The sequence below is a fragment of the Oncorhynchus nerka genome, linkage group LG7 (genome assembly GCF_034236695.1).
Source record: "Oncorhynchus nerka isolate Pitt River linkage group LG7, Oner_Uvic_2.0, whole genome shotgun sequence".
NCBI classification, from domain to species: Eukaryota; Metazoa; Chordata; class Actinopteri; order Salmoniformes; family Salmonidae; genus Oncorhynchus; species Oncorhynchus nerka.
This window is the reverse complement of record NC_088402.1, coordinates 23,923,134-23,945,759: the sequence shown is the minus strand read 5'-3', so window position 1 is coordinate 23,945,759 and position 22,626 is coordinate 23,923,134. Positions and strand designations below refer to the sequence as shown.

The 22,626-nt window shown below is 43.6% G+C and overlaps 1 protein-coding gene across 1 annotated transcript in view; it reads right to left on the bottom strand.

Moving 5' to 3' along the window:
• LOC115131340 (solute carrier family 45 member 4) overlaps positions 1-22,626 on the bottom strand; it is a 75,990-nt gene that overhangs the window by 6,131 nt on the left and 47,233 nt on the right. The window contains exons 4-8 of the mRNA XM_029662975.2: positions 6,114-6,302; positions 3,671-3,850; positions 2,283-3,466; positions 1,872-1,971; positions 431-642 (exon numbers count right to left, since the gene is read on the bottom strand). Of these exons, the coding sequence (XP_029518835.2) occupies positions 431-642; positions 1,872-1,971; positions 2,283-3,466; positions 3,671-3,850; positions 6,114-6,302 (1,865 nt within the window). The remainder of the gene's footprint in view (positions 1-430; positions 643-1,871; positions 1,972-2,282; positions 3,467-3,670; positions 3,851-6,113; positions 6,303-22,626) is intronic.

The window sequence follows — 22,626 nt, the reverse complement described above, 5'->3', positions numbered from 1 at the left end:
CAGTGTGCAACTAACTAACATGTTGTTATCTTAGTGTGTAACTAACTAACCTCATATCTCAGGGGGTAACTAACTAACTAACTAGTTATAACTAACTAACTAACCTGTTACATCAGTGTGTAACTAACTAACCTGTTATATCAGTGTGCAGCTAACTAACTAACCTATTATATCAGTGTGTAACTAACTAATTAACGAACCTGTTATATCAGTGTGTAACTAACTAACTAACCTGTTATATCAGTGTGTTACTAACTAATTAACTAACCTGTTATATCAGTGTGTTACTAACTAATTAACTAACCTGTTATATCAGTGTGTAACTAACTAACTAGTTATATCAGTGTGCAACTAACTAACCTGTTATATCAGTGTGTCACTTTCACCTCATGGTATTGTCCCAGGAGTACTAACTAGTATAGATCCTTACCTCTTTCATCTCATGGTATTGTCCCAGTAGGGCATAAGGGCAGTAGGAGATGCTCATGGAGATGATGCCCATGCTGCTGATCATCACCATGGAGACATAGACATTGGGGAAGATGGCCATGACGGCCGTACCGATGGAGAAGCCCAGCGTACCCAGGACGTAGATAACCTTGATGCTCAGGTCAAAGTTGTCCAGGTACTTCTGCAGTAAGGCTGAAATAATACAATATAATACTTTATAAACAAGGGGAGGCCAAATCATTTTATAAAGCCCTTTTTACATCAGCAGGTGTCACAAAGTGCTTTAAAGATACTTAGCCTAAACCCACAAAGAGCAAGCAATGCAGATCAGAAGCACAGTGGCCAAGGCCTGAACCTACAAAGACACCTAGATTTCATATGGCCTCGTATAAAAGTTGGTTTAGTTACAAGAGAGGCGACTCCTGTAAGTCTTATCCACACTGTGGTTCAACTAGATGACATTCACCATGATTAAGTGACCAGTAATTGGTAAAGATTTCCTCTTGTGACTTACGCTGGGTGTTTAGGTGCTGGGTTGCTGTACAGTTCTTTGTGAATAGTCCAATTATAAAAAGCACTACAATTTCTTTTGACTAATTGAGTGACTGTATCACTTGCACAGATCATCTCAGCTCACTGGCTTGTCATAGTCTAACCGTCCAGCATACGAACAGAGCGACAGATAGCACATCGGCTGCAGACTGAGCACATTGTTTAGAAAGGACTTTATGGCTGCCTCAGAGCACACAGACCTGCACAAGCCTGTGTCTGGGCCCTGTGCGCTCAGCCTGGTCTCATAGACTAGACGCAACATAGTAAAAGTTAATCCAGGACACTCAACATAGTATGATATGTTACGTTTGGTATGGTTACATAAGACAGATGGTTACTTAAAGGAAAAAAAGTAGCGTGGGTGGGCGTATAACGCGAACGTCTAGCAACCCAAAGGTAGCAAGTTCGAATCTCATCACGGACAACTTTAGCATTTGCGCTAATTAGCTACTTTTTAGCTACTTTGCAACTACTTACCGTGTTTTAGCTAACCCTTCCCCTAACCTTAACCCTTCAACCTAACTCCTAAACTTAACCCTAACCTTAACCCTAGCCTAGCTAACGTTAACCAGCTAGCTAACGTTAGCCACCTAGCTCAAATTCCTAACATACTGTTGTTTTTGCAAATTTGTAACATATTGTACATTTTGCAAATTTGTAACGCTTACCATACGAAATGTAACATATCATAGTAAATGGAGTGTCTCAGATTTACATACAGAATAAAACTAAATGCTCTGAGACCAGGTTGGTGCACTCAGTCATTGGTCACTTAATTCATTTGTTAGTTTATTAGTTAGTTAGTTAGTTCATTCGTCCATCCTTCCATTCATCCATCCATTTATTCTACTCAATGACTGGTCAGTGACCTGAGCAGGAGGCAGCGGTCAAGGCATAGATGACCAGCCCCCAGCAGCCCATCTGAACTCCTTTGTGGTAGTTCTGCAGTTCCGTGGAGTTAGCGGGAGCCTGGAGAGAGGAGGGAAAACAACAGCTTCAGTTAGGGATAGAGAATGGGAGGCCGGTATCCCAAAGGTTAGAGAGAGGCCTGGCCAGCAACCAGAGGGTATCCGGTTCAAATCCCAGGTCGGCAACAAAAATCTGGTGGGGAGTGAACTGGCAACCGGAGATTGAGTTTGTGTGATTAATAGTTTTTTATTTGCAGAAGACATCAAAAAAAGACATGTACATTTATGTCCAAATAAATACTTTGCCCACATAAATACAACAGGCTATATAATAACGTGGCATATTGGTCCTTGGCGTCCCAGTAGCCTTACCGTAGGGTTGCCGTGATAGATGACCTGGCCCATGAAGTCAGTGTAGAAGACGGCCTCAGCGATGATGGAGAACCAGGTGAGGAGATGACAGACACAGAGCCTCATCAGCTCTGGAGGCATCTTCAGCATGGACAGCCACAGCAGCCTGACCGTGGTCTCAGTCTCCCCCTCCTCACTCTCTGTGTCCCCGCTGGAGTTGGTGTTGCCTGACTGGTGTCGCGCTCTGGGGTTCTGCTGTCTCCTCTTCTGTCTCCGCTGCACCTCGTAGATGTCGTTCAAGCTGCGCGAGGGCTTGATGAGCAGCGCGGCGTTGGCTCGCCGGTAGCGGTAGCGGTGGGAGCCCACGCGGCCATAGTAGGAGAAGGTGCAGGACGGCTGGCGGTAGAAGATGTGTCGGCGGTGCCGCATGGAAGCGTTTGTGCTGGCCGAGTTCTTCATAACCATGTGGGCATGCCCGTTGGCGCCCTGGCCCAAGCCGTTGGCATGCGCCCGGCCGTTTGGCGTCTTCTGCTCGTTGAGCTGGTTGTTGAGAAGCGCCTCTTCCCCGTCGCGGTCCTGCTCCTGCAGGAACTGGGACAGACGGCAGATCTTTTTGGAGGTTTTGAGGAGGTCCTGGCTGCCTGTGCTGCTCCTGCGGCGTGGTGGAGAGCCGTGGTAGGACGACAGGCGGTCAGCAAAGATGGAGGGCTCGATGTGAAGCAGGGACAGAGCGTCATGGTCCAGGTGATCCAGTGTGGCGTCGGCCATTTGCAGCACTGAGTCCGACTTGGACCTCACCATCTCCACATCCAGGAAGTCCATGTCCATGTCGTGCAATGAGCGCCCATCCTCTTCCCCATCACCATCCCTGTAGAACTCATAACGGTCGTAACGATCACAAGGGTCGTAGATGTCGTCCTCTCCGATGAACTCCATGTGGGGGGTGTTGTGGCCGTGAAGCTTCCCTGGGGAGCAGTTGTCCTTGTGGGCCGTGGAAGAAGCGGCGTCGGCCTCCTCGTTCAGCCGGTCCTGCTGGGGGCTGTACCGCTGCTCTTCAATGCTGAACAGATGCAGCGCCACAGAGATAGTGAACAAGATGGCGGCAAAGAAGAAGAGGATCTGCTCCTGGGACTTGAAGATTGAGCCCAGGAATGTGTGGGTCCAGTCCAGACCGCCTAGCGCGTAGCCCACCGCTCCCCCACAACCTGGCCCAGGCACACACATGCAAAATACACAAACACACAATTAGCATCTCTAATAACACAACATAGCATGGATCTCCATTTCAGCTGAATTTCCTGTTTGAGAATATTCAATTTCTTAAAACTTTCACAGACATCGCAGACAAAGGTATGGGCATGGAAACATCCTGAAATACAAGGTGAGTGCTACTAAGACGTGTGCTGTACCAGAGGAGAAGGCGTGGATGTTGAGGGCCATGTCTTGTTCTTCAGTGTCTGCCACATCTAGTAGGTAGGCCCTTATGGGACCCTCTGTTGCGTCTGCACTGAAGTCCAGCACTACTACACCGAGCACCGTCAGAACAATCCCTATGGGCTGGTTATTTGGCACGTCGCCGACGGCAAGTCCTGGAACACAACCAGAGACAGAGTTAGTATCCTAGCTGGTACAAAACCTTCGGAAAACCATAGGCCTAATTCACAGACAGAAAGTTCGCCACAGAGACCACCACATCCTGCCAATCCAGTATACATATTGATAAGCTATATCCATCCTAGTTACTTTGCAGCTCTGCAACTATGAGAACACAGCTGTATTGAAAGCAGTAACCCCCTCAACATTTCATGACTAGAACCAAGAATTTTTTTCCAAAATAGCTTCTGAACTTTTGAAAATGGTATGTTCGTTAACGGTAAAATATGGCAAGTTTTTTTTCTTAATTTCCTGAAAAGTTTCTGTTTTGTAAATAAGAGGTTTTCATCTAACAGCGACAATAGGATACCTCGTCAGTGTATACTATTTAAAGAGACTCCTACCCTGGTTCACTCCAATGCAGAGTTATCAGTACAAGCGGCACGCGTGAATCTAAGTTATCAAAATATCCTCTAAAAATGAACACTAGCCAGAAACGTTGTGCTTCACTGGTGTAAAACATCGTCCCTGTAATGTAAGTGTCATTAGTGTCATTGCAAATCTGGCCTACTGTGAATTATTTCACTGGGAATCTAAACTCTTAGTTGTAAACTCCCATTTACTACTTCCATCATAACATTGAGCCCAGAGGAACTCCCCATTGCCAGGACACAACAACAAACAAGTCATTATTCCAACTTTCTCATTAAAGGGACAACGCTCTTTGGAAAATATTTAGCCAATTAACAACGACCACAGAGGAAGAGAAGTGTAAAAGTTGAAGGGAAAAAAGAGGTGTAGTACTGAAGTCTGTACTGTCTGAGTCTGTGTGTAGTCAGTCAGTGTGTATGTAGTAAGCAAAGACTTTCTTCCTGACAATGGAGTGGCTGACGGACCGACGAGCAGCGTGCTAGCGCTGGAGACAGGAAGCGGCTCCAGATAGGCAATGAAAGGTAAGAAAGGGGGCACAACAGGAAACGTTTCCCTGTGAACTGGTTCCTAGTCCTTTCCCATGTCACAGAGACTGACAGGGTTCACACACACCATTCGGCCCAGCAGGTCAGCGTACACCGGAGTCTGTAGCCTATGACCCACAGCACTGAGACCTGAGCTGGGGGTGATGACGCATAAATAGCCGCTCTGGTAGGGCTATAGTGAGGGCACTGCTCCCTTCCACGACTACCAGACTCTTCAGGACTAATTGGTTGACTATCCTGAAGCCGGCAGCAAATCAACTCTACGGGATATCTATTGATCTTCGCCTCTGCTGTGCCTTTCAAGCACGGAGCAAACTGGAACCCTTCTCTCTCCCTCTTCCGCCTGCACAGATAGTGGCACTTAGGATCACTTCCACTGATAATGACAATGAGGAGCCAGTAGGTTAATGTAGGATGTGAAACTCCTGATAGAAGTGGAACTTGATGTGTGTGTGTTGCATTAGAACACTTGACGTTATAGAAGCAGGCTCTCTTTTTACTCTGGTTTCTACTCAGGAGAACCACATTAGTGAGACACAGCCAGAGATAATTTTCAATTCAATATGCTTCATATCACAACTCACACTTCAGAAGACTGCTTATTAGGTGAGGCTAAAAGATTGACTGACTGGCTGACTGATTGACCGGCTGGCTGGCTGGCTGGCCGGCTGACTGGATGACATCATGGATAACAACAGAGGATGTCATTAGCCTATTCTGTGAACTCAATCACTTTCCTGTCACACACACAGGCAACAAGGGTTTAAACTGCCAGATAGGACGGTTAATTTGAGATGGTTTTAGAAGGTATTGTATTGTATCTCAGTTGGTGTGTATGTGTGGGTGGGTGTGTGCCTGTCATGTTTTTCAACTCCCGAAGTCTATAGGGTTAGTGTGAATTCCTGTCCCGAATAGAGGATGTGGCTGTGTAGCGGGGTCTCAGATGACGTCGCGTCCTCTGCTCCAGCAGGTGACTGCCAGTGCTCCTGTAAAGTGAGGCCTTTCATCTCAACACAATTGGGTAAAAACAGCAAATGCAGCTGAGGATGGTTGAATCTAATAACCTAACTTCTCTAAACTGGCAAGCTGCCCAACTGAATAGATTTGATCAATCATTTATGTTTTAATGATCAATTGGTTAAACTTTTGACCTTAACCTATAGTGACAATGTAACAATGTAGTAACAATGTCGGTTATTGAATTCCTGGTGGAGTACACAGCAGCGCTTTCTACAGGCCTCGTCTCACCTTTCTCCTGCCGCCCCCCAACTCCCAGTCTCACCTATGAGTGACCCGTTGAGGAAGAGTGCTACTCCAAACAACACCCCCACACACAGGGCCAGGATGAAAGGGCGTCGCCGGCCCCATTTCAGGGTGCAGCGATCGCTGGCTGAGCCAATCAGAGGTGTGAAGATCAGACCCAGAATGGGGCTCAGGAACCACGTCAGACTGTAATACTGTTCTGGAAGACCTGGAGATAGACAGGAAGGAAACAAGGGGTATAAGGTTATGGTTTATCATAATCATCATCATCCAAACAGGCAGCACTTTGGAACTGTGTGGAGCATAGACATATATACATGTATAAAATCGAGCACACAGCCATGCAATCTCCATAGACAAAAATTGTCAGTAGAATGGCCTTACTGAAGAACTCAGTGACTTTCAACGTGGCACCGTCATAAGATGCCACCTTTCCAACAAGTCACTTCGTCAAATTTCTGCCCTAGTAGAGCAGCCCCGGTCAACTGTAAGTGCTGTTATTGTGAAGTGGAAATGTCTAGGAGCAACAACGGCTCAGCCCCGAAGTGGTAGGCCACACAAGCTCACAGAACGGGACCGCCGAGTGCTTAAAGCACGTAGCACGTAAAAATAATCTGGCCTTGGTTGCAACACTAACTACCGAATTCCAAACTGCTTCTGGAAGCAAAGTCAGTACAAAAACTGTTTCTTAGGGAGCTTCATGAAATGGGTTTCCATGGCCGAGCAGCTGCACACAAGCTTAAGATCACCATGCACAATGCCAAGCGTAGGCTGGAGTGGTGAAAAGCTCGCCGCCATTGGACTCTGGAGCAGTGGAAATGCGTTCTCTGGAGTGATGAATCACGCTTCACAATCTAGCAGTCCGACGGATGAATCTGGGTTTGGCGGATGCCAGGAGAACGCTACCTGCCTCAATGCATATTGCCAACAGTTTGATGGAAGAGGGCTGTTATTTCATGGTTCATGCTAGGCCCCTTAGTTCCAATTAAGGGAAATCTTAATGCTACAGCATACAATTAGATTCTGTGCTTCCAATTTTGTGGCAACAGTTTGGGGAAGGCCCTTTCATGTTTCAGCATGACAATGCCCCCATGCACAAAGCAAGGTCCATAAAGAAATGGTTTTTCAAGATGGTTGTGAAAGAACTTGACTGGCATGCACTGAGCCCTGACCTCAACCCCATCTAACACCTTTGGGATGAATTGGAACTCAGACTGCGAGCCAGGCCTAATCGCCCAACATCAGTACCCAACCTCACTAATGCTCTTGTTGCTGAATGGAAGCAAGTCGCCACAGCAATGTTCCATCATCTAGTGCAGTGGTTCTCAATCCTGGTCCTGGGGACCCAAAGGGGTGCACATTTTTGTTTTTGCCCTAGTACTACACACCTGATTCAAATCATCAAAGCCTTTTGATGAGTTGATCATTTTAATCAGCTGTGTAGTATTAGGGCAAAAACAAAAAACTGGACCCCTTTGGGTTGCCAGGACCAGGATTGAGAACCAGTGATCTAGTGGAAAGCCTTCCCAGAAAAGTGGAGGCGGTTCTAGCAGCAAATGGGGGACCAACTCTATATTAATGAGATGTTCAATGAGTAGGTGTCCACATACTTTTGGTCATGTAGTGTATTTTTTTGTCCAGGACTAGGCTCAGTCTGTGTTGGGAAACAGGCCCTAGATTAACTTTTTGTGACCATATTGACCTAGACTAGGTGATCTAGGCTATGGTTTAGCCAGAAGAGAGAAGGAGAAACCCAAACAGGTGTAATATTTGGCACTGTGTGGACACACATGAGTGGGGACAACATCAGGCTGGTATAGCCTTACCTCAGACCAGGAAGGATTGAAGCAAGCTTGGCCTTTATACCCAGACTGATTTTATTCCCTTTTCTGAATTCCAATAGGCTCCAATAAGAAGCTAACAGTAAATAAAGCTATTTGGTACACAGTCCAGTGCAGCCCAGTTGTACTTGTAGTAATCCTGATCCTCTCTGTGTGGCTGGCTATGCTGGCAGACTTCCCTCCGGCTGGCTCTGACCAGCCCAGCCACAATACACCTTTCATTGTTAGGGGGGGAACAGTGTGTGTTTGTTTCCTGCTGCTCTGAGAGAGGTGACCTATATAGGAGAGAGGGCAGGCCTCTGACATGTGCCCACGTCTGGCTCTGGGAAGCAGCCAATACACAGTACAGTACTATACAGTAAACTGATAGAATCAGCTGAGCAGGGTTGTGAGAGAAACATGGCGGAATGAGATCAGCAGTTTTACATGAATGTGTGTGTGAAATAAGTGTTGTGTGTGTGTCTTCGATCACAGCAGTGTGTATACTTATGAACCCAGTCATTAGCCTTATATGGAGCTCAGGTCATGAGAATAAATCCACACAAACATAGATACTGGTGAGAGGCTATCTCTAGGTGAAATGAGGTAGAGGTCATATGATAATAAGGATCATCAGGGCTGTGAAGCTCTCATCCCTCGATTATACACGCATGTTAAATGCACATACACACAGGCACGCACACACAGTATAGGCCTAATGATAATATCACAATTGTAAAAGACAATAACATAATAATAAATTAATACAACCACAGGCAAATGATCAAATAAGGAAATAGGCTTTTTAACATTATCCTCAAGATACCTAAAAGGAATTACTTCAGGATTTAGGAAATGAATCAGATGAACTCATGGATACCATCTGTATGTCTCTGCATCCAGTATTAAGGAAGTTAGAGGTAGTTCCACAAGCCAATGCTAACTTGCGTTTGCAGAACTAGCATGCTAGCAGTTATAATAGACTTCCAGTCATTGTACTAACGCTGGTTAACCAGTTGGATTTAGGGGGCGCTATTTTAATTTTTGGATGAAAAAACTTTCCCGTTTTAAACAAGATATTTTGTCACGAAAAGATGCTCGACTATGCATATAATTGACAGCTTTGGAAAGAAGACACTCTGACGTTTCCAAAACTGCAAAGATAGTCTGAGTGCCACAGAACTGATGTTACAGGCGAAACCCAGATAAAAATCCAACCAGGAAGTGCCGCATTTTTTAAAACCGCCTCATGCCAATGACTCCTTATATGGCTGTGAATGAGCTACGAATGAGCTTACGTTTTCCACGTTTTCCCCAAGGTGTCTACAGCATTGTGACGTCTTTTAGGCATTTCCCTTGAAGAATGGCTGTAAGGGACCATATATGGCATGTGGTCACATGGCAAACTGCCTCGACGGATATATTATCGAATATATTTGTTAAAAACACCTTGAGGATGGATCCTAAACAACATTTGCTGTGTTTGTCGATATTATGGAGCAAATTTTGAAAAAAGTTTGGCGTTATAGTTGTAGCATTTTCGGGTCGATTTCTCAGCCAAGCATGATGAACAAACGGGAGCTATTTCGCCTACAAAAAAAAAAGGAACATTTGCTATCTAACTGGGAGTCTCCTGAGTGAAAGCATCTGAAGTTCTTCAAAGGTAAATGATTTAATTTGGTTGCTTTTCTTATTTTCGTGAAAATGTTGCCTGCTGCCAGCAGAGCCTAGCATAGCATTATGCCATGATAAACTTACACAAATGCTTGTCTAGCGTTGGCTGTAACGCATATTTTGAAAATCTGAGATGACAGTGTTGTTAACAAAAGGCTAAGCTTGTGTTTGAATATATTTATTTCACTTCATTTGCGATTTTCATGAATAGGAAAAGTTTATAGGGGTATTTATGTCCGTTGCGTTATGCTAATGCATTTGAGGCTATGATTACGCTCCCGGATATGGGTTTGCTCGTCGCAAAAGGTTAAAAACTTCCTTTCAAACTGCACGTAGAGACATACAAATGGTATCCATGAGTTCATCCGACTCTGGGGAAGTAGATAAAGGGCTTCATTGACAAAATCCTGATGTATCACTTTAAGATACCCAATATTACCTCTCTTTTCACAACTAGCCCAGGGACTACAGATAAAAAGCTGGTGCAATGGCATTGTGTAAATGGTCCCTTACAAATAAACAAATCAAATACAAATACAGGGGATTACAGGTTATAGCTCCAAATGATTCCACACTTCGAAGTCCTGTCACCTCAGTCCAGACACACAAACACATATTACATAACCCCTAAACAGCACGTAGCTGGTGATTAAGGTTATGTAAAAGGGGAAGAGATTGGGGGCGTCTTAAAGGAGGTAAAGTCAGACTGATGGACACAACCCAAGAACCTGAGATCCACATTCAAACACACCGTCAGTAACACTGAATCTGAACGGACTAAACCTCAGCAAAGCCAATTATACCCATTAGACACTGTCATATGTATAGACACCTTTCAGACACCTTTCACCTTCAGTCTTGTAGGCATCTTTTGCACAATTCACACACCCCTAGTCAGGCTATGCATGCCATACTCATAGTCAATTTCCTTCACATACTCTTTTCATTGGTCACACCATTGTAATTATCCAATAAAACAACAGGTAAATCAATGAAGACAGAAAAAAGCCTAGCCTCAGGCCATATTTCCATAGGAAACCAATGAACTGAATGGAGGGGCCATCCAGAGGTGTGTAGTGCACTGACTGTTGAGGGTGTAAGACATGAGATCAACACCCTCTATATATAGATGCTGATTAGGCTCAGGGGGGGGGACCAGGGTGGAGGTTGTTGAGAGGAAGGACAGGGACAGGGAGCCTGGCCAGAGAATCAGTCCACAGGCTGGACGACACAGAGCCACGTTGCTCTTTAATCCTCCCATCGGTCTGGTCATAACAGAATTGAGGCGCGGGACAGGACAGGGATGGCACGAACGCATGCACACACACACACACACACATCTTCTCTGGGCTATTAAAGGCTAACTGTCATCTCACTGACTGACATTGGCCAAAGTATCCCTGTTACGTAGTGTGATTGCTGAATGACAAGGCAGCTTTGGTGATGTGGGCCAAATCATTATTTACTGGCCAGGCACAGAATGGAGTCCTGGTGTATACAAATCGTAGTATGCTAGTAATATGCATGCAATAACATATGTTGATGGCCACGGCATGATTTTCATTCATCCATCATCTTATCCAACAAATTGATATTTGGAAACATTTTGTCACACTGAATTATACCAGCTATCCATTCTTAGTTTAGGTTGCAAAACAAAGTAAACAAAGTTAGACGAGGCCACAACCCCTCATCATACCCTCTCCACAGATAGGTTGTTTTGCAAGTGTGTATTCCTGTGCAGTGACCCATGTTTTGGGCACTGGAATGCTACAATAGCAGATGAACACTTTAGACAATAGGGTAGTTAAAGGTTCTGATCATTCTAATGACAGATGACAGACCCATTCAGCAAATGTTTGGTAACTCAGTGCGGTGCGCTTAATGTTTGGAAACTCAGTGCGGTGCTTAATGTTTGGAAACTCAGTGCGGTGCGCTTAATGTTTGGAAACTCAGTGCGGTGCGCTTAATGTTTGGAAACTCAGTGCGGTGCTTAATGTTTGGAAACTCAGTGCGGTGCGCTTAATGTTTGGAAACTCAGTGCGGTGCTTAATGTTTGGTAACTCAGTGCGGTGCGCTTAATGTTTGGAAACTCAGTGCGGTGCCCTTAATGTTTGGAAACTCAGTGCGGTGCCCTTAATGTTTGGAAACTCAGTGCGGTGCCCTTAATGTTTGGAAACTCAGTGCGGTGCGCTTAATGTTTGGAAACTCAGTGCGGTGCTTAATGTTTGGAAACTCAGTGCGGTGCTTAATGTTTGGAAACTCAGTGTGGTGCGCTTAATGTTTGGAAACTCAGTGCGGTGCGCTTAATGTTTGGAAACTCAGTGCGGTGCGCTTAATGTTTGGAAACTCAGTGCGGTGCGCTTAATGTTTGGAAACTCAGTGCGGTGCTTAATGTTTGGAAACTCAGTGCGGTGCTTAATGTTTGGAAACTCAGTGCGGTGCTTAATGTTTGGAAACTCAGTGCGGTGCTTAATGTTTGGAAACTCAGTGCGGTGCGCTTAATGTTTGGTGCAGTATGAACACTCCACAGGAACTTGGACCCCTCAAAAGAGCCCCCAAAGTGAACCGAACTGAGACCATCTCGAGAAGTGGTCGGAGTTCGGTTCGCTTGAATTCCAGGATCCGGTTCCCTTTTTTAGGGCAATGTGAAAACCAAGCTACCTAGGTTCGCTTGACATTATTCCCGCACCATACTCTACTGCAACACCGTTCCCCCTGACATAACCTCTCACATTTGTGCCACAAGAGAGATGATGTGCAGGTTTGCATAAAAATAACTTTTTGGATGTTGATTAGCGATTGTCAAGGACACACAGAAATGACTAAATTTGTAATTTTACTTCAGATTATTTGTTTGCAACATCTGATCTATAGGCTAAGATAACTTCATGAACTGTATATTCGATTGAAGCGTTTGAATAGTGTGAGAGGACAACCTATTCTAGCTCTTAGAGGCAGTAGCCTACATTGGGTGTACAATTTTCAATTAGAGCATTATTTAATCTTCAGTTATTCTTCTGCTATTTGTTCTGCTACCAATAATATTTTCATGTTAATAGAATCTTCTGATTACAATTATTATGTCTAATATTTTAACAAAATGCAAGTAGGTATATCTAGCTGTCCAATAACAAGTTATGATGAAATGGCTTGTCCCAGAATGCATTGAATGTTAGAAAAAGATCTTGGTTCCTTTCTAAATATAGCAATGTGAATGGGTGAGGTGAACTGACAAAAGAGTTGAGTCTTCACTCAAAGGCAAGGGCAGTGTGAATAAAAAGAGAAGGTATTTAGCTCTTTTTTTTTACCCCAGAGTTCACTTTAAAGAGGACTGAGATTGGCCCTCCTGAAAGACTACGCAGAAAGAGAGAAAAAGAGAGAGATTGATAGAGAAAAGAGAGATTCCAGATTCGCACCTTGGCTCTGAATGTGCAGTATTAACATGAACCAGACCTGCAACAACGTCAGTTCTGCAAAGAGCTCATGTTCTCTCACGACAAGGTCGTGAGGCTAAGTCGCAGGCAACCCTGTCCCAAAACCTCAGGGACAGGCTCGTAAAGGCTTTAACCTCACCATGGTGCAGGCCTGCCCTGCGCCACAGGCCCACAGAGGGAGAACCAGCTAGCCAAGTCTGTGCAAGGCTCAAGGCTAGGCAGTACTTTTCCATTCATCTGCCCTGCTTTGCTATGTGGGTTAGAGAGTCCGGCTGCAGGGTGCACTTACAAACCGACAGTCACTCTATGGAGTGAACGGAGTGAAACGTTTCAAGTGTAAAAAAAAATAACTCTGACAATGTTTAATAGAAAATTACCAACAAATTGACAAAGGGAGCATTTATAATACTTGCAAAAGTATTCAGACCCCTTGGATTTCTTCACATTTTGTGTTACAAAGTGGGATTCAAATTAATTTAATTGTCATTGTTTTGTCAACAATCTACACAAAAATATATATAAATACAAATTAAATAACTAAAATATAGTTGTTGCATAAGTTTTCAGCTCCCTGGTGAATACATGTTAGAAACAACTTTGGCAGAGTCTTCTTGGGTAAGTCTCTAAAAGCTCACTTTGCACACCTGGCACACCTGGTACACCTGGCACACCTGGCAAAGTGCAATATTTGCCCATTAGAAAACATCTTCAAGCTCTGTCAAAATGTTGGGGGTCATGGCTAAACAGCAATTTTCAAGTCTTGTCATAGATTTTAAAGCAGATTTAAGTCAAAACTGTAACTTGGCCACTCAGGAACATTCACTGTCTTCTTGGTATGAAACTCCAGTGTAGATTTGGCCTTGTATTGTAGGTTATTGTCCTGCTGAAAGGTAAATTCCTCTCCCAGTGTTGTTTGTAAAGCAGACTGAAGCAGGATCTCCTCTGGGATTTTGCCTGTGCTTAACTCATCCCGTTTTTTTTATCCTGAAAAACTACCCAATATTTGCAGATGTCAAGCATACCAATACCATGATGCAGCCACCACCATGCTTGAAAATAAGGAGGAAGTTACTCAGTGATACATTTTGTTGGATTTGCCCAAAATATAAGGCTTTGCATTTAGGCCAAAAGTTATATTCCTTTGCCTTGTTTTGTTGTTGTTGCAGTATTACTTTAATGACTTGTTGCATACAAGATGCATGTTTTGGAATATTCTGTATATTTGTATTATTTTCACTCTGTCATTTAGGTCATTATTGTGGAGTCGCTACAATGTTTTGATCCAGCCTCAGTTCTCACAGCCATTGAACTCTGTAAGCTGTTTTAAAATCACCAATGGCCTCATAGTAACATCCCTGACCAGTTTCCTTCCTGTCCTGCAGCTCAGGACGACTATATTTGATGTGTCTGGGTGGTTTAATACATAATCCACAGCATAATTATTAACTTGGCCATGCTTAACATATTCAATGTCTGATTTGTTATTGTTACCCATCTAACAAACACTGTCCTTCTTCATGAGGCTTTTGAAAAGCTCATTGATCTTTGAATCTGTGCTTGAAATACAATACTTGACTGAGGGACCTTACATATGTTGTATGTATGGGGGACAGAGGAAGGGTTAGTCCTACAAAAATCATGTCAAACCCTATTATTTCAAACCCTAGTTATTACATTTTATTCACCTTTAGAGAATGTTATTTTTCTTCCACTTTGAAAGAGTATTTTGTTGACAAAAAATTACAATTAAATCCATTTGAATCCCACTTTGTAACACAACAAAACGTGAAGAAATCCATGGAGTCTGAGTACTTTTGCAAGGCACTGTATAAAGTGTTGCTTTGCCAGTGGGAACGAGTGACCCGTCTCACATTCTATTCTAAAAACTCTGGAACCAGGTTAAATAAATAAAATAGTACACTTATACCAGCTAAGAACATAAATGGTATAACCTTGTTTAGAAAAACATCTCTCCGGTATGGAGATGTAACTGCTCAGTCCAACCAGCGTGGGAGGTGTGTGTGGGAGGTGTGAGAAGAGAAGACCCCAGTGGTTCCATGGTCTTATCAGTCCTAGAGTGTACACTAGACAGGATCACACAGTGACTGAAGCCCTGGTCACATTCTGGTTCACATGAACCTGATCATTGCTGATGGCCATGACCCGGGTGGCTTGGGAACCCAGAGCTCCACATTGACCCAAACCCAACTACTTCCTGTTGCCTGTAGACTGTCTTCCTGTAGACATGTCCAAATGATCACTCAATGACCAATCAATGAGTCAACTTCTTCCTGCAGGTTTTTCTTGAGGTTACTCACAGGGCCCCCAAAAAGTGTTTTTGTTCATTTATCTATCACTGGTTGTTCTGTTCGCGACCTGCAGTCTGTCAGACACAAACACAAAATGTCGCAAACAGATTTAAATCTGTCGGTAAGCAGTTTGTTTCTTTGGGAAAGCGGCCGGGGTAATCATCCAAACAGGACGTCAGATTATAGTAAATAAAGACCCGTTTTTTTCTTCACCGGTTCAAAAATGGCGAACAATAGGCCCACTGAGAGCAAAGTGACTCGTGCCACTTCAGGAAATAGTTACCGTGGTATAGCGAGATTGAGAAGAGGGGTTTACACCAGGTCAGAAAGAGCACTCACAAAACTAGTGAGTTGCAAAACTAAACAGAGGGAAGAGGAATAGAGAGAGACAGAGAGAGAGAGAGCAAGAAAGAAAGAGGGAGAGAGAGCTAGAGAGAGACTGAAGACAACCCACAGTGGGTAATAACGACGTGGCAAGGGGGAAACTCACAATCAACGAGGTTGATTTATTACCGTTTGACACACAATGGCTTCCCATGTGTAAGAGTGCAGATGTCTCATTAGTCTATTCTGTATACATATAGTCCTTGCTAGGGCTGTAACCAACAACAAAAACATCTTAGTCAACCGAGTCGTCTGTTCTTTTGACCAACCGATTGGTTGAAATGTTAAAACATGTATTTTCCATATATATAGACACATCCTATGTTTGAATAAAATCAAACATAAGTAGGCTACTGAGCTTGTCTGATGCATTAAGCACTGTGATTAAAAATGAAGACACTCAAATGACCAAAGAGGGAACCAGATATCAATATAGCCTAACCAGAAGAAAACCCATGTTCCCAACACCACTCCTCCCGCTGGTCTTCACAGATTCTGACATTATGCTCCTGAGGTTGCTGGTAATAGGCTACACCAGCGGTCGGCAACCTTTTCCATTTGGAGTGCCAAGATCTGTGTGCCAGTTATGATTTTCATATGCACATTGTCGTGGAACAGCTTCATTTCATTTATATAAAGTCATCATCTCAAAATCAATGTCATCGGGTTAATCAAAACTTTATCTAAATGAAAATTATGCAAATCTAAAAGTAACTTCTATTGCCATTGCCAATATGTAAACATAGCCTACATAAACCAACAAATAAAAACATTGTAGCCTGCATGTAGAAAATATCCTGATAATAATAAATATCCTATGAATCACATTGGCATCGCATGGCGTGTCTGCAAGAAACTTGTAACATTGTATAAAATATTTTGGGCCCTCAGAGTTTCCCACACCAGTGAGCTCCAGACAGACAGACAGACAGAGCTGTAGACAAGGGATAAGAGGTAAATCAGGTAGGTCTATTTTATGACGTTTCCACTGGATCAGAGCATGACATTTTTCCCCCTTTCATGCTGAGTGGTTATTAGGGTTGCAAAGGGTCAGAAACCTTCCCAGATATTTTCCATGGGAAGTTAAGCCTGGGAATTTGGGATCTTTAACTTTAATTCATTAAAAAAGTTAGTTTATAACAGTGAACCTTTTTTTGTGTGATACACAAGGTAATTCTAGGTATTGTGGCATATTTTGGTTACACTATCCCCAATTCAATGGAATTGCATGCACAGTGCATTCTTCCATCACATGCACAGCTGATTCTCAAGATCTTACACACTAATGAGATGTTATTGAGCCCCCACTACTATACTGTCTGAGCCAAGGACTACATGCTTTCTGGTAAGTTTTGATTACAATACTGTGTGGGGTGAATATATTGTATATGACATACATGATTTTTTGTTAACTAGTAAATAGTAGCCTACAGCAAAGTGTGTTTAAATAATTTCTGACTTTCTAACAATTTCTGCTAGTTAGTTTTTGCTAACATGTGGGTTTTAGCTTGCTTGAGCCTGCTAACTGAGGAGTATTAATTCACCTGTTTCCATATATGTTTCATTTTAAAACATGTATCTTACAAAGGAGTTGTTTAATCTAACTGCTTAACTATTTATCTGTACATGGAATTGTATGTTTTTGTTTACTCATTTTTTTCTGATCTTTACAGGAAAATGCCACGGGAACGATCTGATGTGTGGAGACATTTCACTGCAGCTAAAGTAGAAGGAAAAGCTGTGTACATTTGCAAATACTGTGCCAAATCATATGTAAAGAATGCAACAAAGATGCAGAATCATCTGGCCAAGTGCATAAAGTTCCCTCAGCGCTCACAACAAGCAACCTGACAAGAGTCCCTCTACTTCTATTTGAGGTGAAAATGATGAATAAGACACCTTATCGATAGCAACAGCTCATGGTCCCCCTGGAATCAGTAGTTTTTTTTACTCAATGGAGGAACATGGTCAGAGAAATGCTGATGAATGTCTTGCTCGAGCTGTGTATGCAACTGGTTCACCTCTGATGCTCACAGGCAATGTGTATTAGAAGAGATTTCTGAATGTTCTTCGCCCAGCATACACCCCTCCAACCAGACATGCTTTATCTACTCATTTGCTGGATGCAGAGTTCAACATTGCCTTATTATTATTCGACCATGCTGGTCATTTATGAACATTTGAACATCTTGGTCATGTTCTGTTATAATCTCTACCCGGCACAGCCAGAAGAGGACTGGCCACCCCACATTTCTTCCTAGGTTTTGGCCTTTCTAGGGAGTTTTTCCTAGCCACCGTGCTTTTACACCTGCATTGTTTGCTGTTTGGGGTTTTAGGCTGGGTTTCTGTACAGCACTTTGAGATATCAGCTGATGTACGAAGGGCTATATAAATAAATTTGATTTGAACAGTTCAAGAAAATCATAGAGAAAGCAACCAGTATTCTACAAGAGCACAGAAACAAGGTACACCAGACACACCAGTCTCTACATTGCAGATGAGCTGAAGGCAGTCAATGACCTTGGACCACAGAAGGTATTTGCACTGGTGACAGACAATGCTGCGAACATGAAGGCTGCTTGGTCTAAAGTGGAGGAGTCCTACCCTCACATCACACCCATTGGCTGTGCTGCTCATGCATTGAATCGGCTCCTCAAGGACAACATGGCACTGAAAACAATGGATACACTCTACAAGATAGCCAAGGAAATGGTTAGGTATGTGAAGGGTCATAAAGTTATAGCAGCAATCTACCTCACCAAGGAAAGTGAGAAGAATAAGAGCACCACATTGAAGCTGCCCAGTAACACCTGTTGGGGTGGTGTTGTCAATCATGTTTGACAGTCTCCTGGAGGGGAAGGAGTCTCTCCAAGAAATGGGCATATCACAGTCTGCCGATATGGACAGCCCCATCAAGAGGATCCTCCTGGATGATGTATTTTGGGAGAGAGTGGTAAGCAGCCTGAAACTCCTGAAACCTATAGACAATGCCATCCTGTCTGATGTTCAGACTCTGCTTGTAGATGTAAGAGAAGAAATCCGTACCACCCTATCCGCTTCACTGTTGCTCCAAGCAGAGGAAACTGCAGTTCAAAATACATCAAAAAGCATGAAGACTTCTGGCTGAAGCCCAAACACGCCGCAGCGTACATGTTCGACCCCAAGTATGCTGGCAAGAGCATCCTGTCTGGTGCAGAGATCAACAAGGCCTTTGGTGTCATTACTACCGTGTCTCGTCACCTCGGCCTGGATGAGGGCAAGGTTCTTGGCAGTCTGGCGAAGTACACTTCCAAGCAAGGGCTTTGGGTTGGTGATGCAATATGACAGTTGTGCCAACATATCTCATCAGCCACCTGGTGGAAGGGACTATGTAGATCCGAGGTTCTGTCCCCTGTTGCCTCCATCATCCTCCAAATCCCACCAACATCAGCTGCCTCAGAGCGCAACTGGTCCTTGTTTGGGAACACACACACCAAAGCAACAGGCTGACCAATGTAAGGGTTGAAAAATTGGTGGCCATCCGGGCAAATTTTAGGCTTTTTGAGCCTAACAATGAGCGATCCTCAACAAGGTTGGAAAGTGACATTGAAGATGAGGCCTCAGAGTCTGATGTTCAAGAGCTGGACATTGAGGAGGTCCAGGGAGAAGATATGGAAGCTTTAGAGGAGACAACCAAAGCTTTAGTTTCTAGACTATCATTTTACATATGTTGAAAACGTTTTTTGGGAGATGCGATGGATCATTGTGATCATTCAATATTCCCTTTCTTTTGTTGTTCAGTGAAATCATCCCATGTAAAGAGTCAACTCATTAAATATATTTATATATTAAAACTTTATTTCCTGAATAAACATGTTATGCGTTATGTTAGGGGCAAATTCAATACAACACATCACGGAGTACCACCTTTCATATTTTCAAGCATGGTGGTGGCTGCATCATGTTATAGGTACGTATGCCCGTCATCGGCATCCTAGAGGAAAACCTGGTTCAGTCTGCTTTCCAACAGACACCGGTAGACAAATTCACCTTTCAGCAGGTCAATAACCTAAAACACAAGGTAAAATCTACACTGGAGTTGCTTACCAAGACGACATTGAAATGTTCCTGAGTGGCCTAGCTACAGTTTTGACTTAAATCAGCTTGAACATCTATGGCAAGTCTTGAAAATGGCTGTCTAGCAATGATCAACAACCAATTTGACAAAGATGGAAGAATTTGTAAAACAATAATGTGCAAATATTGTACAATCCAGGTGTGGAAAGCTCTTAGAGAAAGACTAATAACTGTAAATCGCTGCCAAAGGTGATTCTAGCATGTATTGACTCAGGGGATTAAATACTTATGTAATCAAGGTGTTATTTAATTATTATTATTCTTTTTTACAAATGTTCAATCTTTTTCTTCCACTTTAACATTTTAGTATTTGGTGTCAATCGTCGACAAGAAGTTACATTTTAATCCCCCCTTTTAATACAACAACATGGAAAAACATTGGAAAAAGTCAAGGGGTGTGAATATTTTCTGAAGGCACTGTTCCACAATGGAGTCATTAGACACAAGTGCTTTCATTGCATCTTGGGTAAGCAATGTGCCTGGTCAGTTTACCCTCCTCAACCCAGTAAAGGAACCATTAGTCTCCAGTCAATAATAATGACATTTACACCTGGCTGAGACACTTGGAGGTGATTTAACTATGGTTCATGTCTGGAAGTTGATGGGACATGAAGAAGAACAAAGTTTTTTATAACTTCTTCGAAGATGTTCTGAGGAATGGAGTGCTTAAGTGTCTAGAGGCTAGCACGTCTCGTGTCATAACACCTTATATAGAAATGCCATGGGCTGCGTTAGCTGTTCAGGTATGTACTGAAATGCACATTGAATGCACCTGGCAATCAAAACGAGTGTCAAGGCTTAAGCATGCACATATGCACGCAATGCACACAAAAAAAAAAAAAAAAAACACAAACAAATAAAACACAAAAAAAAAACACACACACACACACGCATGCACGCACACACAAAATGACTCACGCAGGCCAATCGAACTACCTATACATAACTTTAGGATCCCATGACTCAGCTTTCTGCCTGACTCATTTCTCCCTCCTTCCATTTCGCATAAAACAATGTCATCCGCTCCTCACCGCTCCCATCCAACCAATTTAACTTCAGGGCTTTCATGTGAAAATTAAACTGCCAAGAAACTGTGTTCCGGTCCTGATGGTTGGTGTGAAAAGTGAAAGCAGGTCAGGGAGTGTAGGAAAGAGGGAGAAGGGAGGGGAAGGGCTTTGGGGTTAAGTGAAGTAGCCACAGGCTGGATGATAGAGGAACCACAGGAAACAGGTGCTTTCTGGGGCTGTGCTGCTGCCAGACAGACTTGGTCAGGTGCATAACAGTGTGCCTGGCCTCAACACGGCGAGACTGGCCTCAGACTAGGTTTACAATACAAATCATTGGCCACAACCCAAATGGCACCCTATTCCCTATATAGTAGGGCACTGTATAGGTTGTCATTTGGGATGTAACCATTAACAACTGCTAACAAAGCCCTCAAGAAAAACACCTTGACAACGAGCAATGTATAGCCTAGTTGGGATGGCAGTTTAAAATCCTTTGCAACAGGGACAGAGAGAAGGGTCGATCTTGGCTAGCAGATGAATGTTCTGGATGAAAAATGTTCATGATCATTTCACAACATTCACTGTGTCTCCAATAATAGGGACAGCTGCTCTGCAAGCAGTGGTCTGAGCCAATGAATAATTCAGTGATGCTCAACAAAGAAAAATATTGAGTGAAGATGTAGAAGCAGAGAGAGAGAGAGGAGAGAGAGAAGCAGAGAGAGAGAGAGGAGAGAGAGAAGCAGAGAGAGAGAGAGGAGAGAGAGAAGCAGAGAGAGAGAGAGGAGAGAGAGAAGCAGAGAGAGAGAGAGAGAGAGAGAGAAGCAGAGAGAGAGAGAAGCAGAGAGAGAAGCAGCGAGAGAAGCAGAGAGAGAACTACTAAAAGAGAGAGATGACAATTCTCTAGCAGAGTCCCTGAGAGGTGAGAGCGGTGGAAGAGAGGAGTGGCGGAGGGGGAGGAGAGTGGCCTACAGGGTCGTGGGATGTGAGTCATAGTGTTTGCTGCTTCCCAGCAGTGTGAGGGGAGGTGTGAGTGAGGAAACTATTTTATGAAAATGCCTTCTCATCCGAAAAGAGATGGGTTCCCACTACAACACAACATTTGATGGATGGTGGCAACAGAGCACTCGTTTCTCAGACTGCAGAGCGGTATGGAGCAGTGGTTAGAGCCACCGCTTCTGACAAACAATTAGAACGTTACCAACCTCAGCTTCCCCGAGGAGAGAAAACGTACCTTATGCTGTAGCTTAGCTAGATCACTATCAGCAACAGACAACTACATATCATGTCCTCCCAAAAAAACTCTACAGAAAATGGAAGAATCTAAACAAACTGTATCAACTAAATTTGATTTGGTTAAGGAGTGAAACGGTGAAATATGACGACAGGCGGAGAAGACTGCTCCTGCCAATAAAGCCATCAGTGGCACATCTGCCTGCCTGGACTCAGCATTACATGATTTCATTACTTAGGACGGTTTAAAGTGCACCCCGTGATTAAGAGCTTTGTCAGGCTCCGCCGACTGAGCGGAGGATCTGACTCTCAATGAAGAGGACCAGAGTCAGACGGACAGAGCACCCACACGGCAGCTCGTTTGTTTGCCACGCTAAGTGTATGTGCATGTCTCTCTGTGTGTGTGTGTGTGTGTGTGTGTGTGTGAGAGTGTGAGAGAGAAATAGAGAGAGTGAGAGAGAAAAAGTCATATGGGGGGGGTTGGGTTTATGATTTGCGTGGTAGAGAAACATTATGATGATCATTTGTGTTGGTGTAATCATTATGAAGACAAAG